General features: G+C 43.3%; 1 protein-coding gene across 1 annotated transcript in view; it reads left to right on the top strand.

The window, feature by feature from the left end:
- Positions 1-22285, top strand: part of ASPM (abnormal spindle microtubule assembly) — a 220455-nt gene that overhangs the window by 79948 nt on the left and 118222 nt on the right. Inside the window, 5 exon segments of the mRNA XM_030206746.1 lie at positions 9654-9795; positions 9907-10037; positions 12648-12823; positions 12925-13070; positions 13158-13243. Of these exon segments, the coding sequence (XP_030062606.1) occupies positions 9654-9795; positions 9907-10037; positions 12648-12823; positions 12925-13070; positions 13158-13243 (681 nt within the window).

Raw genomic sequence — 22285 nt, 5'->3', positions numbered from 1 at the left:
GTTAAAATTTTTTCACCAAAGGTGGCCTCTCATAACCTCCGACCAGTGGGTTCTCCAAATAGTGCGGTACGGATACGCCCTAAATTTGGCCTCCCTGCCACCAAATTGTCCTCCGGGAGCTCAATCCTTCAGCTCCCATCACAAGCAGGTACTTGCAGAGGAACTCTCCGCCCTTCTCAGCGCCAATGCGGTCGAGCCCGTACCACCCGGGCAGGAATTCTATTCCAGGTACTTCCTTGTGGAAAAGAAAACAGGGGGGATGCGCCCCATCCTAGACCTGAGAGGCCTGAACAAATTCCTGGTCAAAGAAAAGTTCAGGATGCTTTCCTTGGGCACCCTTCTGCCAATGATTCAGAAAAACGATTGGCTATGTTCCCTGGATTTAAAGGACGCATACACTCACATCCCGATACTGCCAGCTCACAGACAGTATCTCAGATTCCGCCTGGGCGCACGGCACTTTCAGTATTGTGTGCTGCCCTTTGGGCTCGCCTCTGCCCCACGGGTGTTTACAAAGTGCCTCGTGGTGGTGGCGGCGTATCTACGCAAGCTGGGAGTGCACGTGTTCCCATATCTCGACGATTGGCTGGTCAAGACCACCTTGGAGGCAGGAGCCCTCCGGTCCATGCAGTGCACTAGTCAACTCCTGGAGCTGCTGGGGTTTGTGATAAATTACCCAAAGTCCCATCTCCAGCCAACCCAGTCTCTGGAATTCATAGGAGCTCTGCTGAATACCCAGACGGCTCAGGCCTTCCTTCCCGAAGCGAGGGCCAACAACCTCCTGTCCCTGGCTTCGCAGACCAGAGCGTCTCAGCAGGTCACAGCTCGGCAGATGTTGAGACTTCTGGGTCATATGGCCTCCACAGTTCATGTGACTCCCATGGCTCGTCTTCACATGAGATCTGCTCAATGGACCCTAGCTTCCCAGTGGTTCCAAGCCACCGGGAATCTAGAGGATGTCATCCGCCTCTCCACCAGTTGCCGCACTTCACTGCTCTGGTGGACCATCCGGACCAATTTGACCCTGGGACGTCCATTCCAAATTCCGCAGCCCACGAAAGTGCTGACGACGGATGCATCTCGCCTGGGGTGGGGAGCTCATGTCGATGGGCTTCACACCCAGGGTCTGTGGTCCCTCCAGGAAAAGGATCTGCAGATCAACCTCCTGGAGCTCCGAGCGATCTGGAACGCACTGAAGGCTTTCAGAGATCGGCTGTCCTGCCGAATTATCCAAATTCGGACAGACAATCAGGTTGCAATGTATTACACCAACAAGCAGGGGGGCACCGGATCTCGCCCCTTGTGTCAAGAAGCCGTCGGGATGTGGCGTTGGGCTTGCCAGTTCGGCATGCTCCTCCAAGCCACATACCTGGCAGGTGTAAACAACAGTCTGGCCGACAGGCTGAGCAGAGTCATGCAACCGCACGAGTGGTCGCTTCATTCCAGAGTGGTACGCAAGATCTTCCGAGAGTGGGGCACCCCCTCGGTGGACCTTTTCGCTTCTCAGACCAACCACAAGCTGCCTCTGTTCTGTTCCAGACTTCAGGCACACGGCAGGCTAACGTCGGACGCCTTTCTCCTTCATTGGGGGACTGGCCTCCTGTATGCTTATCCTCCCATACCTTTGGTGGGGAAGACCTTACTGAAGCTCAAGCAAGACCATGGCACCATGATTCTGATAGCGCCCTTTTTGGCCCCGTCAGATCTGGTTCCCTCTTCTTCTGGAGTTGTCCTCTGAAGAACCGTGGAGATTGGAGTGTTTTCCGACTCTCATTTCGCAGAACGACGGAGCGTTGCTGCACCCCAACCTTCAGTCCCTGGCTCTCACGGCCTGGATGTTGAGGGCGTAGACTTCACTGCGTTGGGTCTGTCTGAGGGTGTCTCCCGTGTCTTGCTTGCCTCTAGGAAGGATTCCACTAAAAAGAGTTACTTTTTCAAGTGGAGGAGGTTTGTCGTTTGGTGTGAGAGCAAGGCCCTAGAACCTCGTTCTTGCCCTGCACAGAACCTGCTTGAATACCTTCTGCACTTATCAGAGTCTGGCCTCAAGACCAACTCAGTAAGGAATCACCTTAGTGCGATTAGTGCTTACCATTATCGTGTGGAAGGTAAAGCCATCTCTGGAGAGCCTTTAGTCGTTCGATTCATGAGAGGCTTGCTTTTGTCAAAGCCCCCTATCAAGCCTCCTACAGTGTCATGGGATCTCAACGTCGTCCTCACCCAGCTGATGAAACCTCCTTTTGAGCCACTGAATTCATGCCATCTGAAGTACTTGACCTGGAAGGTCATTTTCTTGGTGGCAGTTACTTCAACTCGTAGGGTCAGTGAGCTTCAAGCCCTGGTAGCTCATGCTCCATATACCAAATTTCATCACAACAGAGTAGTGCTTCGCACCCACCCAAAGTTCCTGCCGAAGGTGGTGTCGGAGTTCCATCTTAACCAGTCAATTGTCTTGCCAACATTCTTCCCCAGGCCTCATACCCGCCCTGCTGAACGTCAGTTGCACACATTGGACTGCAAGAGAGCATTGGCCTTCTACTTGGAGCAGACACAGCCCCACAGACAGTCCGCCCAATTGTTTGTTTCTTTCGACCCTAACAGGCTAGGGGTCGCTGTCGGGAAACGCACCATCTCCAATTGGCTAGCAGATTGCATTTCCTTCACTTACGCCCAGGCTGGGCTGGCTCTTGAGGGTCATGTCACGGCTCATAATGTTAGAGCCATGGCAGCGTCAGTGGCCCACTTGAAGTCAGCCACTATTGAAGAGATTTGCAAGGCTGCGACGTGGTCATCTGTCCACACATTCACATCACATTACTGCCTCCAGCAGGATACCCGACGCGACAGTCGGTTCGGGCAGTCGGTGCTGCAGAATCTGTTTGGGGTGTAAATCCAACTCCACCCTCCAGGACCCGAATTTATTCTGGTCAGGCTGCACTCTCAGTTAGTTGTTCTTCGTAGGTCAATTTTCTGTTGTATCCTCGCCGTTGCGAGGTTCAATTGACCTGGGTTCTTGTTTTGAGTGAGCCTGAGAGCTAGGGATACCCCAGTCGTGAGAACAAGCAGCCTGCTTGTCCTCGGAGAAAGTGAATGATACATACCTGTAGCAGGTGTTCTCCGAGGACAGCAGGCTGATTGTTCTCACCTACCCTCCCTCCTCCCCTTTGGAGTTGCGTTTTCATCATTTTGCTTGTCATTCAACTGGCGGGAACGGTCGCGCACGGGCGGGAAGACGGCCGCGCATGCGCAGTGGGCGTGCCCTGCGTGCGGACCGCCCGCGAAGCTTCTTCCGGTTGGTGGGGGCTGCCGCGGACGTCACCCCAGTCGTGAGAACAATTAACCTGCTGTCCTCGGAGAACACCTGCTACAGGTATGTATCATTCACTTTCCAGCGTCACTATGCAGACTGGGAATCCATGTGTTCCTTATCTTGGCGATTTGCTGGTGACGAGCACATTGGAAGATGGTGCTTGGGAGTCCATGTGGAGGACTATTCAGGTGCTAAAGCTACTAGGGTTCGTTTTAAACTACAAGTCCCATCTTTGCCCTGTCCTGCAACTGGAATTCATTGGAGCCCTGCTCAATATGCAGAAGGTTTGAGCCTTTCTCCCGAGGTCGAGAGCAGATGCTCTAGTCGCACTGGCTTCTCAGATTGAAGACTCTCAGCAGGTCACGGCTCGGCAGATGGTGAGGAGGGTTTGGCCACATGGCGTCCACAGTTTGTGACTCCAATGACACGCCTTCACATGATAATAGCCTAATGGACCCTGGTCTCTCAGTGGTGCCAAGCCATGGGAGGTGTGGAAGATGTCATCCAAGTGTCCCCAGATCTTGCTCGATCTCTGTTGTGGTGGACCATTTCATTCAGTTTGACTCTGGGACTTCCATTCCAAATTCCTCAGCTGCAGAAAGTGCCTACGACATGCATCTCTCCTGGGTTGGGGAACTCATGTGAATGGACTTCACACTGAAGGTGCTTGGTCCATCCAGTAAACGGATCTTCAGATCAATCTCCTCGAGCTTTGGGCGATCAGGAATGCTCTAAAAGCTTTCAGAGATCTGCTGTCTTACCAAATTGTACTCATTCAAATGGACAATCAGGTTGCCATGTATTACACCTACAAGCAAGGAAGCACTGGAAATCGCCCTGTGTGTCAGGAGGCCGTCCAGATGTGGTGTTGGACTCACCGGCATGGCATGTACCTTCTACCCACTTATCTGGTGGGTAAAAACAGCCTGGCTGACAAATTGAGCAGGGTTATGCAACCACGAGTGGTCTCTTATCATGAGTATTGCCCAAGAGATCTGAGCATGGGGCACCCCCTTGGTGGATCTCCTTGCCATTCACATGAATCACAAAGTCCCTCATTTCTGTTCCAGGCTTCAGGCCCACGACTGGCTAGCATCTAATGCCTTCCTCATTATTGGGGGGCAGGCCTTCTGTATATGTATCTTCCCATTCCTCTAGTTGGAAAGACTTTGCTGATACCTCAAGCAAGACCTCAGATCCATGATTCTAATTGCATCTTATTGGCCTTAGCAGATCTGGTTCCCTCTTCTGGAGTTTTCCTCTGAAGAACTGTGGAGATTGGAGTGTTTTCCAATCCTCATCACGCAGAACGAGGGATCTCGTCTGCATCCCAACCTTCAGTCTCTGGCCCTCACAGCCTGTATGTTGAGAGCCTAGAATTTGATTTCTAGGGTCTATCAGAGGGTGTCTCGGGTCTTGCTGGCTTCCAGGAAAGATTCTACTCAAGTTCAACTTTATTTCAGTATTTACTATCCCTCCCATCAAGAGGATGTCTGGGTTTCTTACAGGCTAAAATAAAGCAGAATAAGAAAACAGTAAAGCATTGAAAGTGGACAGGGTAGAACTACAGTTTTATATAGGATAGGAGAGGGGGTGAAAGGAAAGGAGGTCTGAAATTGGTCTGATGGGTCCTGCAGGCTTCATCTCCATATACTTCCACTGCAGAATTAAGAGTACACATCAGAGAAAATGAATGTTTTAAGATTGATTTTATAGTTTTGAAGGCTAAGGGACTATGGTAACTTGTTCAAGTTTTCAGGACCCCGAACTGAAAAGGTAGCCTTCATGGTGTGTTGATGGATTATCTCTTGAAAAGATGGGATTTCCAGTAAATTTTGAAAGCATGAGAGCAATGTTCTTATGTTTGCATATGGGATTAGCATACGGGAATGATAAGATGGTTCACCAGACTGATGGATTTTGAAGACCAGTAGTAATGAAATGGTGGGGTAGGGAGAGCCAGTGGGTTGCTTTCAATAGTGGGGGGGGGGGGGGGTTGGAATGGTTAGGAAAAGTCAAGTGACAATAATAGAACTGAGTTTTTTTTGTATGAGTGTTGTAATGCCAAGTAGAGCGGTTTCAGTGCTGTGATGTGGCCTGGATCCAGTTGGATTGGGATGAAGTGCTTTTGATTTTGTAAGGAAATTCAGAAATTGAGAGTGGATTATAGTTTCTGCGATCTTATTAAGGATGGAAGATTGACAATAGGGCAATAGTTATATTTGTCTGAGATTAGGTTTAGAAAGATCCTTAAGTTTGGGTTTATGATAGCTATTTTCCATACTGCTAGGGATAGTTCCTTAGGAGAATGAAGATGAAATCATATGAGCAATGAAAAGACCGAGCTATTTGTTGGATCGTTTGTTAAAAATAGGATAGGATCATGGGGAGCTGTAGTGGATTTCATTCCCTGCACAATAGTACATAAATGAGATTGCGCTGGGATGTTAAAAGAAGAGAGTATACTGGTTGGCAGTACGGAGACTGGGGTTGGTTGGGTTAATGCATTGCTAGAGGTTGATGCATAAGAAGCGATCAAGGTGGTAATTTGGTTCTAAAGTGGTCTACAAGATCCTGAACTGTAGGAAGTGATACCAAATCAACCATGGGTGGGTGTGGTGTGTTGTTTTCAGCTATTTTGGAAGAGATGTTACTTTTTTAAATAGAGGAGGTTTGCCATCTAGTGTGAGTGCAAGGCCCTAGATCATATTTCCTGCCCTACACAGAACTTGCTTGAATACCTTCTACACTTAACCAAGTCTAGTCTTGAGACCAACTCAGTAAGGGTTCACCTCGGTGCAATTAATGCTTTGAATTTAAATGTAGAGGGTAAGCCCGTCTCTGGACAGCCTCTAGTTGTTTGCTTCATGAGAGGTTTGCTTTTGTGAAAGACCCTGTCAAACCTCCGCCTTTGTCATAGGACCTCCAACGTCGTTCTCACCAGCTGATGAAAGCTCCTTTCGAGCCACTGAATTCCTGCCATCTGAAGTACTTGACCTGGAAGGTCATTTTCATGGTGGCTGTTACTTCAGCTTGTAGAGTTGGTGAGTTTCAGGCCCTGTTAGTGGATATACCTTATACTAAGTTTCATGACAACAAAGTAGTCCTCCGCACACACCCTAAGTTCCTGCCAAAGGTTGTGTTGGAGTTCCATCAGAACCAGTTTTGTCTTGCCAGTATTCTTCCCCCAATCTCATGCCCTTCCTGGTGAGAGCGCCTTGCACACCTTGGACTGCAAGTGAGCATTGGCCTATTACATGGAGCTGACTAGGCCCCGCAGACAGTCTGCCCAACCGTTTGTTTCTTTTGATCCCAACAGGATGGGGGGTCACCATCAAGAAACACACAATCTCTAATTGGCTGGCAGATGGCATTTCCTTCACTTATGCCCAGGCTAGGCTGACTCTAGTGGGTCATATAGAAGTCTCTCAATGTCAGAGCCATGGCTGTGTTGGTAGCCCACTTTGTGGTCGCCTCCATTGAAGAAATTTGCAAGGCTGCGACATGGTCTTCAGTCTCCACATTCAAGTCTTATTACTGCCTTGATCAGGATACCTTTCGCGACGGTCCGTTCGGGCAGACAGTGTTTCAGAGTCTGGGGTCTAGAATCCAACTGCACCCCTCTAGGCCCATTTTATTCTGTTCCAGGCTGCACTCTCACTCAGTTTGTATATAGTTTCGGGTTAATCTGAGTTCTGTTTTTGCCGTTGCGGGCTCAATTGACCAGTGTTTGTTTTCAGTGAGACTGGATGCTAGGGATACTCCAATTGTGAGGATTATGGCCTGCTTGTCCTTGGAAAAAGCGAAGATACTTACCTCTAGCAGGTATTCTCCAAGAACAGCAGGCCTTATGTTCTCCCAAACCCTCCAATCTCCTTTTAGAGGTGTCTTCTCTTCTTTCCTTTTATGCTTAGTATTTAAATTATTATTATTTATTGTATTTGTACCCCACATTTTCCCACCTTTTTGCAGGCTCAATGTGGCTTACAGAGTATGGAAATGAGAAAGTCATTACATGATTTAAGAAAACAATCGATCATAAGCTGAGGTGAAAGAGGAATTTAGGTAGAAGGTGTTAGGTAGGGTAGTGTGAGAGGTGTTTTGGTGTACTTGGGTGGTTTAAGGAATGATTTGTTTCATTGAGGGTGACTTTTGTAGGCTCTGTTGAAGAGATGTGTTTTCAAAGCTTTGCGAAAGCTGGTTAGATTGGTCATGGTTTTTAGGGACATGGGTAGTGCATTCCAAAACTGTGTACTTTTGTACGCAAAGGTAATAGCATAAGCCTGTTTGTATTTCATTCCTTTACAGCTGGGGAAATTCAGGTTGAGGAATTTGCGGGCCGATCTTTTGGCATTCCTGGGCGGTAAGTCCACTAGGTTTAACATATAGAGTGGGGCATCTGCGTGAATGATTTTGTGTACAGTCGTGCAGATCTTGAACTCAATTTGTTCCTTGAGCGGGAGCCAGTGCAGTTTCTCTGTGAGGGGTTTCGCACTTTCGTATTTAGGTGTTCCAAAAATGAGTCTGGCTGCGGTGTTCTGGGCTGTTTGGAGTTTTTTGATGGTCTGTTCTTTGCAGCCTGCGTACAGAGCATTACAGTAGTCCAAGTGGCTTATTACCAATGACTGTACTAGGGTGCGGAAGATGTTCCTTGGGAAAAAAGGTTTTATTCTTTTGAGTTTCCACATCAATTGGAACATTTTTTTCGTCGTATTCTTCGCATGGGTTTCGAGAGTGAGGTTTCGATCAATAGTGACTCCTAGGATTTTCAGATTTTCTGCGATAGGAAGTGTGCAGTAGGGTGTGGTTATTGTGGGGTAGTTGTTTGTATTGTATTGGGAGGTGAGAACTAGACACTGAGTTTTTTCTGCATTGAGTTTTAACTTGAATGAGTCCGCCCAAGAGTGCATGGTCTGGAAGCTCTGGTTGATCTCGTTGATTATTTCGTTTGTCACTTTTGAACGGGATATGAATCGTAACGTCGTCGGCATATATGTAAGGGTTGAGGTTTTGATTGGCTAGGAGTTTGGCTAACGGTATCATCATGAGGTTGAAGATAGTTGGTGAGAGGGGGGATCCTTGAGGAACTCCGCATTCTGGTCTCCAGGGTGGCGATCTGTCCGTGTTGGTTATTACTTGGTAGGATCTGGTGGTGAGGAATCCTTCAAACCATTTGAGAACTGGGCCTCCGATTCCGAAGTACTCTAGTAGGTGTAATAGTATTTCATGATCCACCATGTCGAAGGCACTAGACATGTCGAATTGTAGTATGAGTATGTTCTTGCCGGTTGTGATCGTTTTTTTGAATGTGTTCATTGCCGACACTAGTACAGTTTCAGTACTATGATTTGATCGAAATCCTGATTGAGACTCATGTAGAATTGAGTGTTTGGTCAGGTATTCCGTGAGTTGTTTCCACACTATGCCTTCCATCAATTTTGTTGTGAGTGGGATAGAAGCAACCGGTCGGTAGTTGGTTAAGTCCATTGTGCTTTTCTTGGCATCTTTAGGCAGTGGAGTGAGTAGGATATTTCCATTTTCCGTGGGAAGAGTCCATTTATGAGTCTAGTTTACTTGGTTCGTGAGGTCTTGTTTAAATTGTTTGGGTGCGGATCTTATTAGGCTGGTAGGGCAAATGTCAAGTTTGCATTGAGATTTGGCATATTTACTGAGCCAGTGTGTGAGTTCATTTATTGAAATCAGGTCAAAATTGGTCCATGATCGATCGGCTGCGTATTCCCCAGGATTTGGGTCTAGGCATTCAAGGATGCTTGTATACTCAATGGTATTGCTTGTTATCATGCGCTCTTGCAGCACGCGGGAAGGCACGTATGCGCATTGGAATGTGCCTCACACTCCACAAAAGCTCTGTTAAAGCTTGTTAGAAGCTCCAGACTGGGCAATGAGGAATCGCGTTACCCAATTTTGAGAATATAAGGCCTGCTCTCCTCGGAGAATACTTGCTACAGGTAAGTATCTTCACTTTCTCTTTGCTCATTGGCAGCACCTTTTTGCTTGTCATTTTTGGTTTAAGGTAGCCTGTAGTCAAGGAGTCCATGTGTGGTATTGCTAATACTATTTGTCTTCAGAAAAAAACAGTTACACTACCTGTTGCTATTGGTCTCTTTAGATAGCAGATTTAGGTCCTTAAATACTGTTTTTAGGATATCTACAATGAATATGCATGTGAGTGCTTTGCATACCAAGGAGGCAATGTATACAAATCTTTCTCTTGAATATTTACTGTGGATATCCTGTAATCCTGACTGGCTGAGGTTTCCCCCCAGGACAGGTTAGAGAACCACTGAGTTAAGGTCTTGCTAAACTTATTTTATTTCCATTTTAGACAATATATGGTGAACTGATTGCTTTGGAGAGTAACAGTGATGTTACCGGATTGGCAGTATTTATTTTGAACCGTTTGCTTTGGAATCCTGATATAGCAACAGAATACAGACATCCAAGTGTACCGCACCTTTATCGAGATGGTAATTATATAGCTAATGTAGTGTTTTGTATCTTACACATATATACACACACACACACAGACATGCATACACACATGCATATCATTTTTAAATGTGTATGTTTTCTTTTAGGTCATGAAATGGCTTTGTCTAAATTTACACTGAAAAAAATATTGCTTCTGGTTTTCTTTCTTGATCGTGCTAAGGAGTCTAGGCTTATTGATCACGACCCGTGTCTGTTTTGCAAGAATGCAGTGTTCAAGGTACAGTATCCAAATAGTGGTTATGTTTGAAAATCATGAATTTAATGTTCTAAAGGATTTATGTGGTCAATTTCCAAGTTAAATTACATCTTTTTTGGGGGGGCTGGCAAATGGAGAACTTGCTGGATATCAAAATGGAGCATGAAAAGAGATGCTTAACAGAGTAACATAACATACATAGTAACATAGTAGATAACGGCAGAAAAAGACCTGCACGGTCCATCCAGTCTGCCCAACAAACTCATATGTGTATACCTTACCTTGATTTGTACCTGCTTTATTCAGGGCACAGACAGTACAAGTCTGCCCAGCAGTACTTCCTGCCTCCCAACCACCAGTCCCGCCTCCCATCACCAGCTCTGGCACAGACCGTAGAAGTCTGCCCTCCACTATCCTCGCCTCCCAACCACCAACCCCTCTTCCCCCCACCTGCTCCGCCGCCCAATTTCGGCTAAGCTTCTGAGGATCCATTCCTTCTGCACAGGATTCCTTTATGCATATCCCACGCATGTTTGAATTCCGTTACCGTTTTCATCTCCACCACCTCCCGCGGGAAGGCATTCCAAACATCCACCACCCTCTCCGTGAAAAAATACTTCCTGTCATCTTTCCTGAGTCTGCCCCCCTTCAATCTCATTTTATGTCCTCTCGTTCTACCGCCTTCCCATCTCCGGAAAAGATTTGTTTGCGAATTAATACCTTTCAAATATTTGAACGTCTGTATCATATCACCCCTGTTCCTCCTTTCCTCCAGGGTATACATGTTCAGGTCATGGAACGCAAATCCTGTACCATTCTCGTAGCTTTTCTTTGCACCGCTTCCATTTTTTTAACATCCTTCGCAAGGTACGGCTTCCAAAACTGAACACAATACTCCAGGTGGGGCCTCACCAACGACTTGTACAGGGGCATCAACACTTCATTTCTTCTGCTGATCACACCACTCTATACAGCCTAGCAACCTTCTCACTACGGCCACCGCCTTGTCACACTGTTTAGTCGCCTTCAGATCCTCGGATACTATCACCCCAAGATCCCTCTCCCCCTCAGTACCTATCAGACTCTCACCGCCTAACACATAAGTCTCTCTTGGGTTTCTACTCCCTAAGTGCATCACTTGCATTTCTTCGCATTGAATTTTAATTGCCAAACCTTAGACCATTCTTCTAGCTTCCTCAGATCCTTTTTCATGCTTTCCACTCCCTCCCGGGTGTCCACTCTGTTGCAAATCTTAGTATCATCCGCAAATAGGCAAACTTTACCTTCTAACCCTTCGGCAATGTCACTCACAAATACATTGAACAGAATCGGCCCCAGCACCGATCCCAGAGGCACTCCACTACTCACCTTTCCCTCCTCCGAGCGAACTCCATTTACCACCACCCTCTGTCTGTCCGTCATCCAGTTCACCACTTCGGGACCTATCTTCAGCCCATCGAGTTTATTTAAGAGCCTCCTGTGGGGAACTGTGTCAAAAGCTTTGCTAAAATCTAAGTAGATTATGTCTATAGCATGTCGATGATTCAATTCTCCAGTTACCCAATCAAAGAATTCAATGAGATTCGTTTGCACGATTTCCCTTTGGTAAAACCATGTTGTCTCGGATCTTGCAACTTATTGGCTTCCAGGAAATTCACTATCCTTTCCTTCAGCATGGCTTCCATTACTTTTCCAATAACCGAAGTGAGGCTTACCGGCCTGTAGTTTCCAGCTTCTTCCCTATCCCCACTTTTGTGAAGAGGGACCACCTCCGCCGTTCTCCAATCCCTCGGAACCTCTCCCGTCTCCAAGGATTTATTAAACAAATCTTTAAGAGGACCCGCCAGAACCTCTCTGAGCTCCCTCAATATTTTGGGGTGGATCCCGTCCGGTCCCATGGCTTTGTCCACCTTTAGCTTTTCAAGTTGTTGATACACACTCTCTTCCGTGAACGGTGCTCTATCCACTCCATTCTCAGGTGTACTTTTGCCAGTCCCTCGTGGTCCTTCTCCAGGATTTTCTTCAGTGAAAACAGAACAAAAGTATCTATTTAGCAAATTGGCTTTTTCTTCATCATTATCTACATAGCGTTTCACTGTATCTTTTAGTCTCACAATTCCCTTTTTAGTCATTCTCCTTTCACTAATATACCTGAAGAAATTTTGTCTCTCCTCCTTACATTTCTAGCCATTTGTTCTTCCGCTTGCGCCTTCGCCAGACGTACCTCTCTCTTGGCTTCTTTCAGTTTCATCCGGTATTCCTTCCCGTGTTCCTCCTCTTGAAATTTCTATATTAACAGAGGTGTTCAGGAATGTACCTTTAAGTTAACAGATGTCAGTATTCATACACGATGCAGTTGAATTTATCTAATTAAGTCCAGGACTGCATATTCAATGGTCTTACCTAAATGGATAGTGTGGCTGAAAATCTGCATAAACATAAATAGATAGGTAATCCTGTTAATTTTAATGCAGATATTGGTCAGAGTACTGAACTCATTGAGGGATATGTGCCACTGAACTCATTATAATTAGCTTTCTTAATATAGTGAAATTCTTTTTCAAACAGCTACACTGTGTTTGAAGATTGCTTTCAGGATAATTCTTAATTAGGTTTTTTTTTCTTCCATAGACTAGTAAAGAGATGTTGTTGGCTTTTTCACGAGATTTCCTTAGTGGGGAAGGTGATCTCTCACGTCATCTCTGCTTCCTTGGTTTGTCTGTAAGCCATGTTCAAACTCCACTTGATGAATTTGACTTTGCTGTCACAAATCTAGCAGTGGATTTGCAATGTGGTGTTCGCCTTGTGTAAGTAGAACAATGACTAATGAAACCATACTTTATAGGGCCTTCTTTTTTGTATTAATTTATGTGTGTGTATAGATAATATTTTTTTTGTTAACTATTAGGAGAGTTATGGAACTACTTATGCAAAACTGGAATATCTCAAAAAAGCTAAGAGTTCCTGCTGTAAGTCGTCTTCAGAAGATTCACAATGTGGAGCTAGTCCTTCAAATGCTTAAAGAGCAAGGAGTATTGCTGAAGGATGAATGTGGTAAACCTTAACAAATACAACATAAAATCCTTTTAAATTAATTTGTATACCTTTGCAGGTTTTAATCTGTTGTGATTTTCTTTGTAGGTACTTCAATTGATTCCAGGGATATTGTGGATAGACACAGAGAAAAGACTTTAGCTCTGCTCTGGAAAATTGCCTTTTCATTTCAGGTATTTTTTTCTCAAATTATTGAAACCAGTGGACATATTACAGTCACGCCCCTTATAGACATCTCTTTCCACTATTACATGTGTCTTAGCATGTTTCATCTGTATTAATATCATGATTGTAGCAGTAGCAAAATGAGAAAACTGTACGGGACATGCATTCATTCCTTATCTTTTTTTCCTTCCTTAACATCCTTACCAGATCTGTCCAGAAACTATGGGTTGTGCCTGTCAACCAGCAGATGGAGCCTGATAAAAAATGTCCTGTTTGCCCAATAAGGGCACTGTGCAGCCTTCGATGCTCAGTATTTCTCGGTGTCTAATGGATAGTGATGGGCATACTTACATCTCCTGGACCAGTTAGAGAACTGGGTTGCAGATGAGCATGGTGGGGGGGGGGATCTTAGCTAACTAAAATGAAGAGAAAAAATAGAGATGATTTCAATTTTCAGCAGAGGAGTCAGAGTCCCTCCTTACCCCTACACCTTTGCCTCCCATTTGTTTGGTCTCTAAGAATGTAAGAATAGCCATACTGTGTCAGACCAATGGTCCATCTAGCCCAGTATCCTGCTTCCAACGGTGGCCAATCCATATCACAAGTACCTGGCAGAAACCCAATTAGTAGTAACATTCCATGCTGCCAGTCCTGGGGCAAGCACTGGCTTCCCCCATGTCCATCCTCCAGGAACTCGTTCAAACCTTTTTTTAAATGCAGATGTGCTAACTGCTGTTATCCTATTTGTTTTTAAAGTATTTCCATGTAATTTCTCTGAGTGTCCTGTGGTCTTTGTACTTTTTGAAAGAGTGAAAAATCGATTCACTTTTACCCGTTTTGCACTAGTCAGGATTTTATAGACCTTGATCATATCCCCCCCTCAGCTGTCTGTTTTCCAAGCTGAAGAGCCCTATCCTTTTTAACCTCATACGGGATGAGTTCCATCCCCTTTATCATTTTGATTGCTCTTCTTTGGACCCTTTCTAATTCCACTATATCTTTTTTGAGATACGGCGACCAGAATTGAACACAATTCTCAAGGTGAGGTCGCACCATGGAGTGATACATAAGCATTATAATATTCTTGGTCTTGTTTTGCATCCCTTTTCTAATAATCCCTAGCTGGGGCTTAGCCAGATCTGACTTTTTTTTTGGGGGGGGGGGGGGGGGGCTCAGAGTTAACATGGGGGGGGGGCACTATGCATATAGGCGGGAGTAGTGCATGGTATACTCCTAAATAATGCCTTGGAGTGCACTTGATAACGGATTTCTAAGTAAACAGTCTGTCCTGCATCAATATAAACACATGCACACTTATGGAAACCTTGGAAACACTGATATTTTTAAATGAAGTTGCATTATCCCATAACTTAAAACTTTACCATTATAATAGACTTGAGTCTGGTCAACCTCTCAACACACATCACAGTATCCTGGAAAATAATTACTGCAGTGGCACATATCCCTCAATTTTACATTATATGAAGTATAAAATGCCTTATTAAGCTGTATTAATTCAATAAATAGTCTTGTCCCTTCTTTTGGTTCTACAGCTTTCTCTCCTTTCTGAAGCTGTCATTAACCAGTTCAAGTCTCTGGAGTTCCCGACAATGTTTCTTCCACCTGCTTCTCCTTACAAAGGATAAGACAAATAAAGATTATCTGCCAAATTACTTTGTGAAGTAACACTAACTCCTCAAAGAAGCTTCTCAGAGCCTACGTAGCAAGCTTAACAGCACCAATTCTGAACACACATATCAGTACCTTTAAAAAAGGCAGCAGTGAATGTACAGAACAGCAATATGCTTCCTATTGGAAAAGTCAGAGAAGTCAGACTCCTATGGATTCACACACAAATTATGTGACAGCAGAATCTCTCACCTTGGTCACCCACAGAACACAGACCAATCCTCACCAATTACAGAGTAAAGGACCAAAATTAGAAAAGGAAACACTGAGGAATCATATTCTCTGTAAGAAGTACAGCTCAGGAGAAATAAAAATAAAAAGATGCTCTACTGTAGAAGCAAAAGTACAAGATCACTTTATACCCCAAAATAAAACGTACAGATTATCTGGATAACCATGAAAAGTTAAAACTTGTTTTCAAACCACTTAGACTTATGTGGAGGGGCATTTTTGATATGACGTCTAAGTCCGAGTTTGGACGTTTTGCAATCATCATCTATAATGTGAATAGGTAAGAAGGTCATTTTCAAAAAAGAAAAAGTCTCTTTTGTTTTCGAAAATACAAGGTTTTGTGATTTGGACGTTTTATTTTTTGGTCCATTTCCAAACAAAAAATGTCCAAGTGCAAAACGCACAAAATCAAGCCATTGGGATGTAGCAGCAGTTAGCATTTTTAGTAGACTGGTCCCCCTGACATTCCAGGAAAGCAATAGGGCACCCTAGGGGGCACTGCAGTGAACTTCATAAAATGCACCCAAGTACATACCTCACCATTGCTCCCTCATCTTGTCTTCTGAGCTCCCCAAAACCCACTAGCCCCAACTGTACACCACTATCATAGTCCTTACAGGTGAAGGGGGCACCTATATGTGGGTACAGTGGGTTTCTGGTGAGTTTTGGAGGGCTCACAGTTTCCTCCATAAGTGTAACAGGTAGGGAAAGGTATGGGCCTGGGTCCATCTTTCTGCAGTGCACTGCACCCACCACTAGATTATTCCAGGGACCTGCATGCTGATCTAATGGGCCTGAGTATAACATCTGAGGTTGGCATAGAGGCTGGCAAGTAATGTTTTTAATCACATTTTTTTTTTGGGGGGGGGGGGGGGCGGAAGGGAGTTAGTGACCACTGGGGGAGTAAGGGGAAGTCACCCCTGATTCCCCCCAGTGGTCATTTAGGACACTTTTTTTTTTTTTTTTTTTGCCTTATTCGTTATAAAAAAACAGGTCTAGCTCAAAATGTCTTAGTGTTAGTCTTGGACAGTTTGGGTCTGTTCCATTATGGCTGAAAACGTCTAAGTGTTAGGAATGCTCAAATCCCATCCTTAACATGCCTGACACGCCCCTTGTGATTAGGAAGCACTTCTGACGGACTTTATAGAAAAATGTCTAAAAATTAGTTTTGAAAATACCAATTTGGACGTTTTTGTGAGAAAAACATTCAAATGCAGATTTATGCCACTTTTTGGACGTTTTTCTTTTTTGAAAATGAGCGCAATAGTAACCTATGGAACTTTTAAGTGCTTTGAAAATGAGGCCCAGTGACTCCAGCCAACTTATTAGTGGAACATAACCATAGAAGCATGTTATGGTTGCATTTTAAATATGCTAATACTAGACCCCTGCTAAGGAACATGTTATTTTGAGTTAAGTCTTCACTGGGTAAAGGATTTTTTATGCGGAAACATTGGCATATTTTACAATTACACCAAGGATTTGAAGATTTCCCTCGTGGCATATAAAAGAGGGAAAACAGTAGGAGACCTGTTAGCTCCACAGAGGTATTTCCAATCTAGAAAGACAGGGACTTTAGGAACACATGATGCTTGCGGTCGTTGCCAATGGTGTGCCCTCACTATAAATGGACCAGCATGGTCCGTTCCTAATATGTCATATACCCTGAAATCAAGGCAAAACACTATATGCAACAGTAGCAACGTCATCTACGCCATTGAGTGTCCTTGCAGTTTGGTTTATATTGGCAGAAGTGGGCACCCGATTAAGTTACGTTTAAACGAACATAAATCAAGAATCAACACTGAAACATTACAAGCCCCCTTAGTCGCACATTGGCTCCAACATCATCACCAATTGCAAGACATTCGATAGCGTGTGATTGATATGGTCAGCACTGGGTGGGAGGGTGGGCAGGTAGAAAGTTTGTTAAACTACCGGGAACAGTTCTGGATATATACACTGAACACGGTGACTCCTAGAGGGTTGAACGCAGAGCTAGAGTGGTCGACCCTCATCTAAGGTACTTCTTCTATTCTCCTTTCTGATTGGTTCACTCCAGTCAAAGGCGGTCCTTTAAATTTGGACTCAAAAAGCCGACCCGCCATCTTTGGATGGCTTGAAATTAGAGCAGTCGGCATATCAGTGAGAGCTACCTAAGGGGTAAAGAATGCATGAGCTGAGCCGGTTCCGCTTGAGTCTTAAACTTGATGTAAAATGAAGATGTCTGGGTTTTGAAGCATAACATAGTTTAACAAAAAATGCTTTGGATTTCGGAGTTATCCTTGAGAATGCCGCATGACGGCGAAACCATGTGCCATGTCGGATTGAAAAACCCTCTACAGCCGACAACATCATTGATAAACTAAGTGTAGCTTTATATAAACATTAACTTGAAAGTTTAAGCCTTAAAAAAAAAAGAAAAATTTATGCAATTTATGCAATTAAATATTTAAAAAAAAAAAAAAAAAGACAGACTGGTGACGATATGGGGTATGTTTAAGCGACATTGAAATTGCATAGGTTGCTTCTACCCATGCTGAGATCTTTCAAAAAAGAAAATTTCACTTTATATGAGATAATGACACATTGGAATTGAGTAGGCACACTTTGGGCGAAAGGAGATAGTAAAAATATGACTTGGCAGCCTTTATGACAGCCTGAAATGTTTGCTCTATTAGAGCAACATACATATCCTTGGAGTACTGTAGTGGTCAGTGCAGTACACAATCGGGGGACCCAAGTCCCTATCTCCCTCTACCTGTCACACCTGTGGTGGAAACTGTGACCCCTCCCAAAGTCACCAAAACCCTACTCTACCCACATGTAGTGGGGGGCAGTGTATTTTGGGTGGGTTTTGGGAGGGCTTATGGGACAAGATAAGGGCGCAAAGGTGAGATATGTACTGGGAGCATTTTCATGACATTCACAGAAGTGCCCTCTAGGGTGCCCAATTGCTCTCCTGGGATGTCTGGGTGACCATTTACTAAAAATGCTGGGTCCTCCTACATCCTAATGGCATGAACCTTTACGTTTTGCACTGGAATCCCCCCCCCCCCCCCCCCCCAAAAAAAAAGAAAAAGTCTAAAGCACAAAGCCTTGTTCGATACAACATTTAAAAAAAAAAGTCACTTAACCCTCCATTGCCCCAGGTATAAATAAGTACCTGTATATACTATGTAAAGCGCTTTGAATGTAGTTGCAAAAACCACAGTAAGGTGGTATAGCAAGTCTCATTTCTTTTTTCCCTTTCCTATTTGGATTTTAAAATCAAACTTAGACATCATATTGAAAATGCCCCTCCACATAACCAGAACTTACCTCAAACTGACTTGGTCAACTTTATAGCTGATTGGAATGCTTTATGTAAATCTGTTCTGGACGATTTAGCTCTTACAAAACTAAAACTAGGTCATCCTAAGAAAAAAAAAAACCCTCGCCCTGGTTTAATCAAGAAACTCTCCTACTGAAAATGAGTTGCCGTAAACTTGAGAGAAAGTGGGCAAAAACCAGATCAGGGCTCGACAAAGTTAAAATCAGCAATTGGTATCTATAAATCTAAAATCAGAGAAGTAAAAAGACTTTATTATAACAAACAAATTGGTGGTTTTACTCCTAACACTAAAAAAAACAACAAAAACCTCTGCAAATTAACTCACTGCTAAGCACAATTAATTTATCCCAAATGAATCAACCCCTACTGCATCTCGACTAGCATCCTATTTCGAGAATAAAATCCTTAAAATAAGAAAATATGTCAAAATCTAATTAAATTTCTACTACTCTACCAGATGAACCGACAAATCTACATGGAGGCCTAGTAGCCGATAGATCATGGACTGGAGACATTAAAATCATTCCTGATGAAATATTCCTCCTCCTCGTTGTTCTCTGGATGCTTATCCGAGCTACCTTCTGAAAGAAGCCTCAAGCATTTTCATTGATCTCCTTAAAACAAATATTTCTTTCATGTTAGGTAACAATTTCTTCCCTAAGAATATAGGCTCAGTCATTCCCTATCTTCCTTGATCAAAGATGTTACTAACTACAGACCAGTAACATCTATACCTCTTCTAACTAAACCTGTGGAAGGTATTGTTGCTCAGCTTATGGAATATCTTTCATCTTTTTTACAAATCCCAATCAGGTTTCAGACCTTCCTATAGCATTGAAACAGTTCTCACCACTCTAATCTCCAACTTCAAGAAAGAAATTAGCTTTGGCAAAAAGATAATCCTGATGCAATTTGAAGTGTACTGCGTCCAACACAGTAGAATATTACATATTAGATCATTTTGTCCTCAGTGATAACATTCTTCCAGTGGTTCTCCAATGGTTTCAAAGTTTTCTTAAGCTCAGACCATATCAAGTGAAGATGGCGGGCTCTCTATCTTCTTGGATAGATAGTGATAGGAGTGTACTACCGTCCACCTGGCCAGGATGAACAGACGTAGAAATGTTATTAGAAATTAGGGAGGCTAACAAATTGGGGAAGACAATAATAATAGGTGATTTCATTTACTCTGATATTGACTGGGTAAATGTAACAGGGCATGCTAGGGAGGTAAAATTCCTTGATGAAATCAAGGACTGCTTTATGGAGCAGCTGGTTCAGGAGCCCAGGAGCCAACAAGAGGAGGAACAATTCTAGACCTAGTCCTTAGTGGAGCGCATGATCTGGTGCAGGAAGTAATGGTGCTGGGGCCGCTTGATAACAGTGATCATAACATGATCAGATTAGATATAAGCTCTGAAGTAAGTACGCACAGGAAATCCAATACTTCAGCATTTAACTTTCAAAAAGGAGACTATGATAAAATGGGAAGAACGGTTAAAAAAAATAACTTAGAGGAACAGCTGCAAAGGTAAAAAATTTACATCTGGCATGGATGCTGTTCAAAAATACCACCCTGGAAGCCCAGGCCAGATATATTCCATGTATTAAAAAAGGCCAAACAGCCGGCACGGTTAAAAAATGAGGTGAAGGAAACTATTAGAACTAAAAAAAAAAAAAAATCCTTCAGAAAATGGAAAAAGGATCCAAATGAAAATAATAGGAAATAGCATAAGGAATAGCAAGTCAAATGCAAAGCCCTGATAAGGAAGGCAAAGAGAGACTTTGAAAAGAAGATTACATTGGAAGCAAAAAATCTTTTTTTAGGTGTATTAGAAGCAAGAAGCTGGCAAAAGAATCACTTGGACAGCTAGATGACCTGACCGAGGGGTAAAAGGAGCACTCAGGGAAGACAAGGCCATAGCGGAGAAATTAAATGAATTCTTTGCTTCGATCTTCACTGATGAAGATGTGGTAGAGATACCAGTGTCAGAAATGGTATTCAATGCAGACGAGTCAGAGAAACTGAATCAAATCTCTGTAAACGTGGAATATGTAATGGAGCATCCCAGAGTACTGATAGAATTGAAAAATGAACTTGCGGAACTATTGCTGTTAATATGTAATTTATCTTTAAAATGAAGCATGGTACCGGAAGATTGGCCATGTAACACCAATTTTTAAAAAGGATTCTAGAGGTGATCCTGGAAATTATAGATTGGTGAGCCTGATGTCTGTGCCGTGCAAAATGGTAGAGACTGGATTTAGTGAAGGGAAATCTTGCCTCTCCAATCTTAGTACACTTCTTTGAAGGGTGAACAAACATGGATAAAGGTGAGCTAGTTGATATTGCGTATCTGGATTTTCAAAAGGCATTTGACAGAGTACCTCATGAAAGACTCCAGAGGAAATTGGAAAGTCATTGGATAGGGAGGTAGTGCTCTATTCTGGATTAAAAACTAGTTAAAAGATAGAAAACATATAGTAGGACTAAATGGTCAGTATTCCCAATTGAGAAGGGTAGATAGTGGGGTCCAGCAGGGGTCTGTAGTAGGTCTGCTGCTTTTTAATGTATTTATAAATGATCTAGAGATAGGAATAACTAGTGAGGTAATTAAATTTGCTGATGACACAAAGTTATTCAAAGTTGTTAAATTGCTAGAGGATTGTGAAAAATTGCAAGAGGACCTTACGAGACTGGAGACTGGGCATCCAAATGGCGGATGACATTTAATTTGTACAGCGCTGCGTACGTCTAGTAGCGCTATGGAAATAAGTAGTAGTAGTAATTTGAGCAAGTGCAAAGTGATGGATGTGGGAAAGAGGAACCTGAACTATAGCTACGTGATTCAAGGTTCCCCATTAGGAGTCTACTGATAAGGAAAAAGATCTAGGTGTCATCGTTGATGATCCATTGAATCCCTCTGCTCAGTGTGTAGCGGCGGCTAAGAAAGCAAATAGAATGTTAGGTATTATGAAAAGAATGGAAAACAAAAATGAGAGAGCTATTTGTTGCTAACCATTTTTGAATCAGAGCTATAGACTGAGACAAGTATTTCAAAGGTTCATCATTCATGGTATTGACAGGAAAAAAGAATTGGAAATAGTCTGTATAGATCTTGTATTGTAACCCTAAACAGGTCAATAACTTGCAAATTGGTGTCATGTACAAATTAAAAAAGAACAGCTGACAGGGCTGATCCCTGTGGAACACTAGATTCCAAAGGGGTCCAGGAAGAATCATCTTGGCTAGTTCTAAACTGACATGAACGATCAGTTAAAAAGGAATTAAACCACTCCAAAACTCTAACAGACAATCTAAAACTGTGTAATTTTTCAAGTAAGATTCTGTCAAAATCAGCCAATATATCCAAGGTTGTCATAAGATATTGAGACCCGTTATAGAATCAAATAATGTTTCATTCATAACCTTGTCTAACTTACCAAACATATTATTCAACCCCTTAATAATAATCTGAGACACTTGTTTTTTTGAGACTGGAAGGATGATGACTAGAAACAAAAGGAATAGGATTTGATGGTGATAATAAAAAAAGGATGAAAAGATATAGTGGAAAATAAGAGTGGAAACAAAGGTGAGGGCTAAACGATGTGAGAAAAACTCTGAAAGCCATAAAATGAAGTGATAGTGTGGGAAAGAGTTGGAAGCTGAGATGAAAGATGGATTGTAGGTGAGGAGGAGAAAGATAGAGCTCAGTGCCCTGGTAGTGCTAAATGTTTACATTATGATTATTTTATATTATGAGTTTTTATATTTATACTTGTTCAGCCTTAC

This window comes from Microcaecilia unicolor, chromosome 6 (genome assembly GCF_901765095.1).
Source record: "Microcaecilia unicolor chromosome 6, aMicUni1.1, whole genome shotgun sequence".
Taxonomy (NCBI): Eukaryota; Metazoa; Chordata; class Amphibia; order Gymnophiona; family Siphonopidae; genus Microcaecilia; species Microcaecilia unicolor.
The sequence above is the reverse complement of the archived record's forward strand: the minus strand, read 5'-3'. Positions and strand labels throughout refer to the sequence as shown.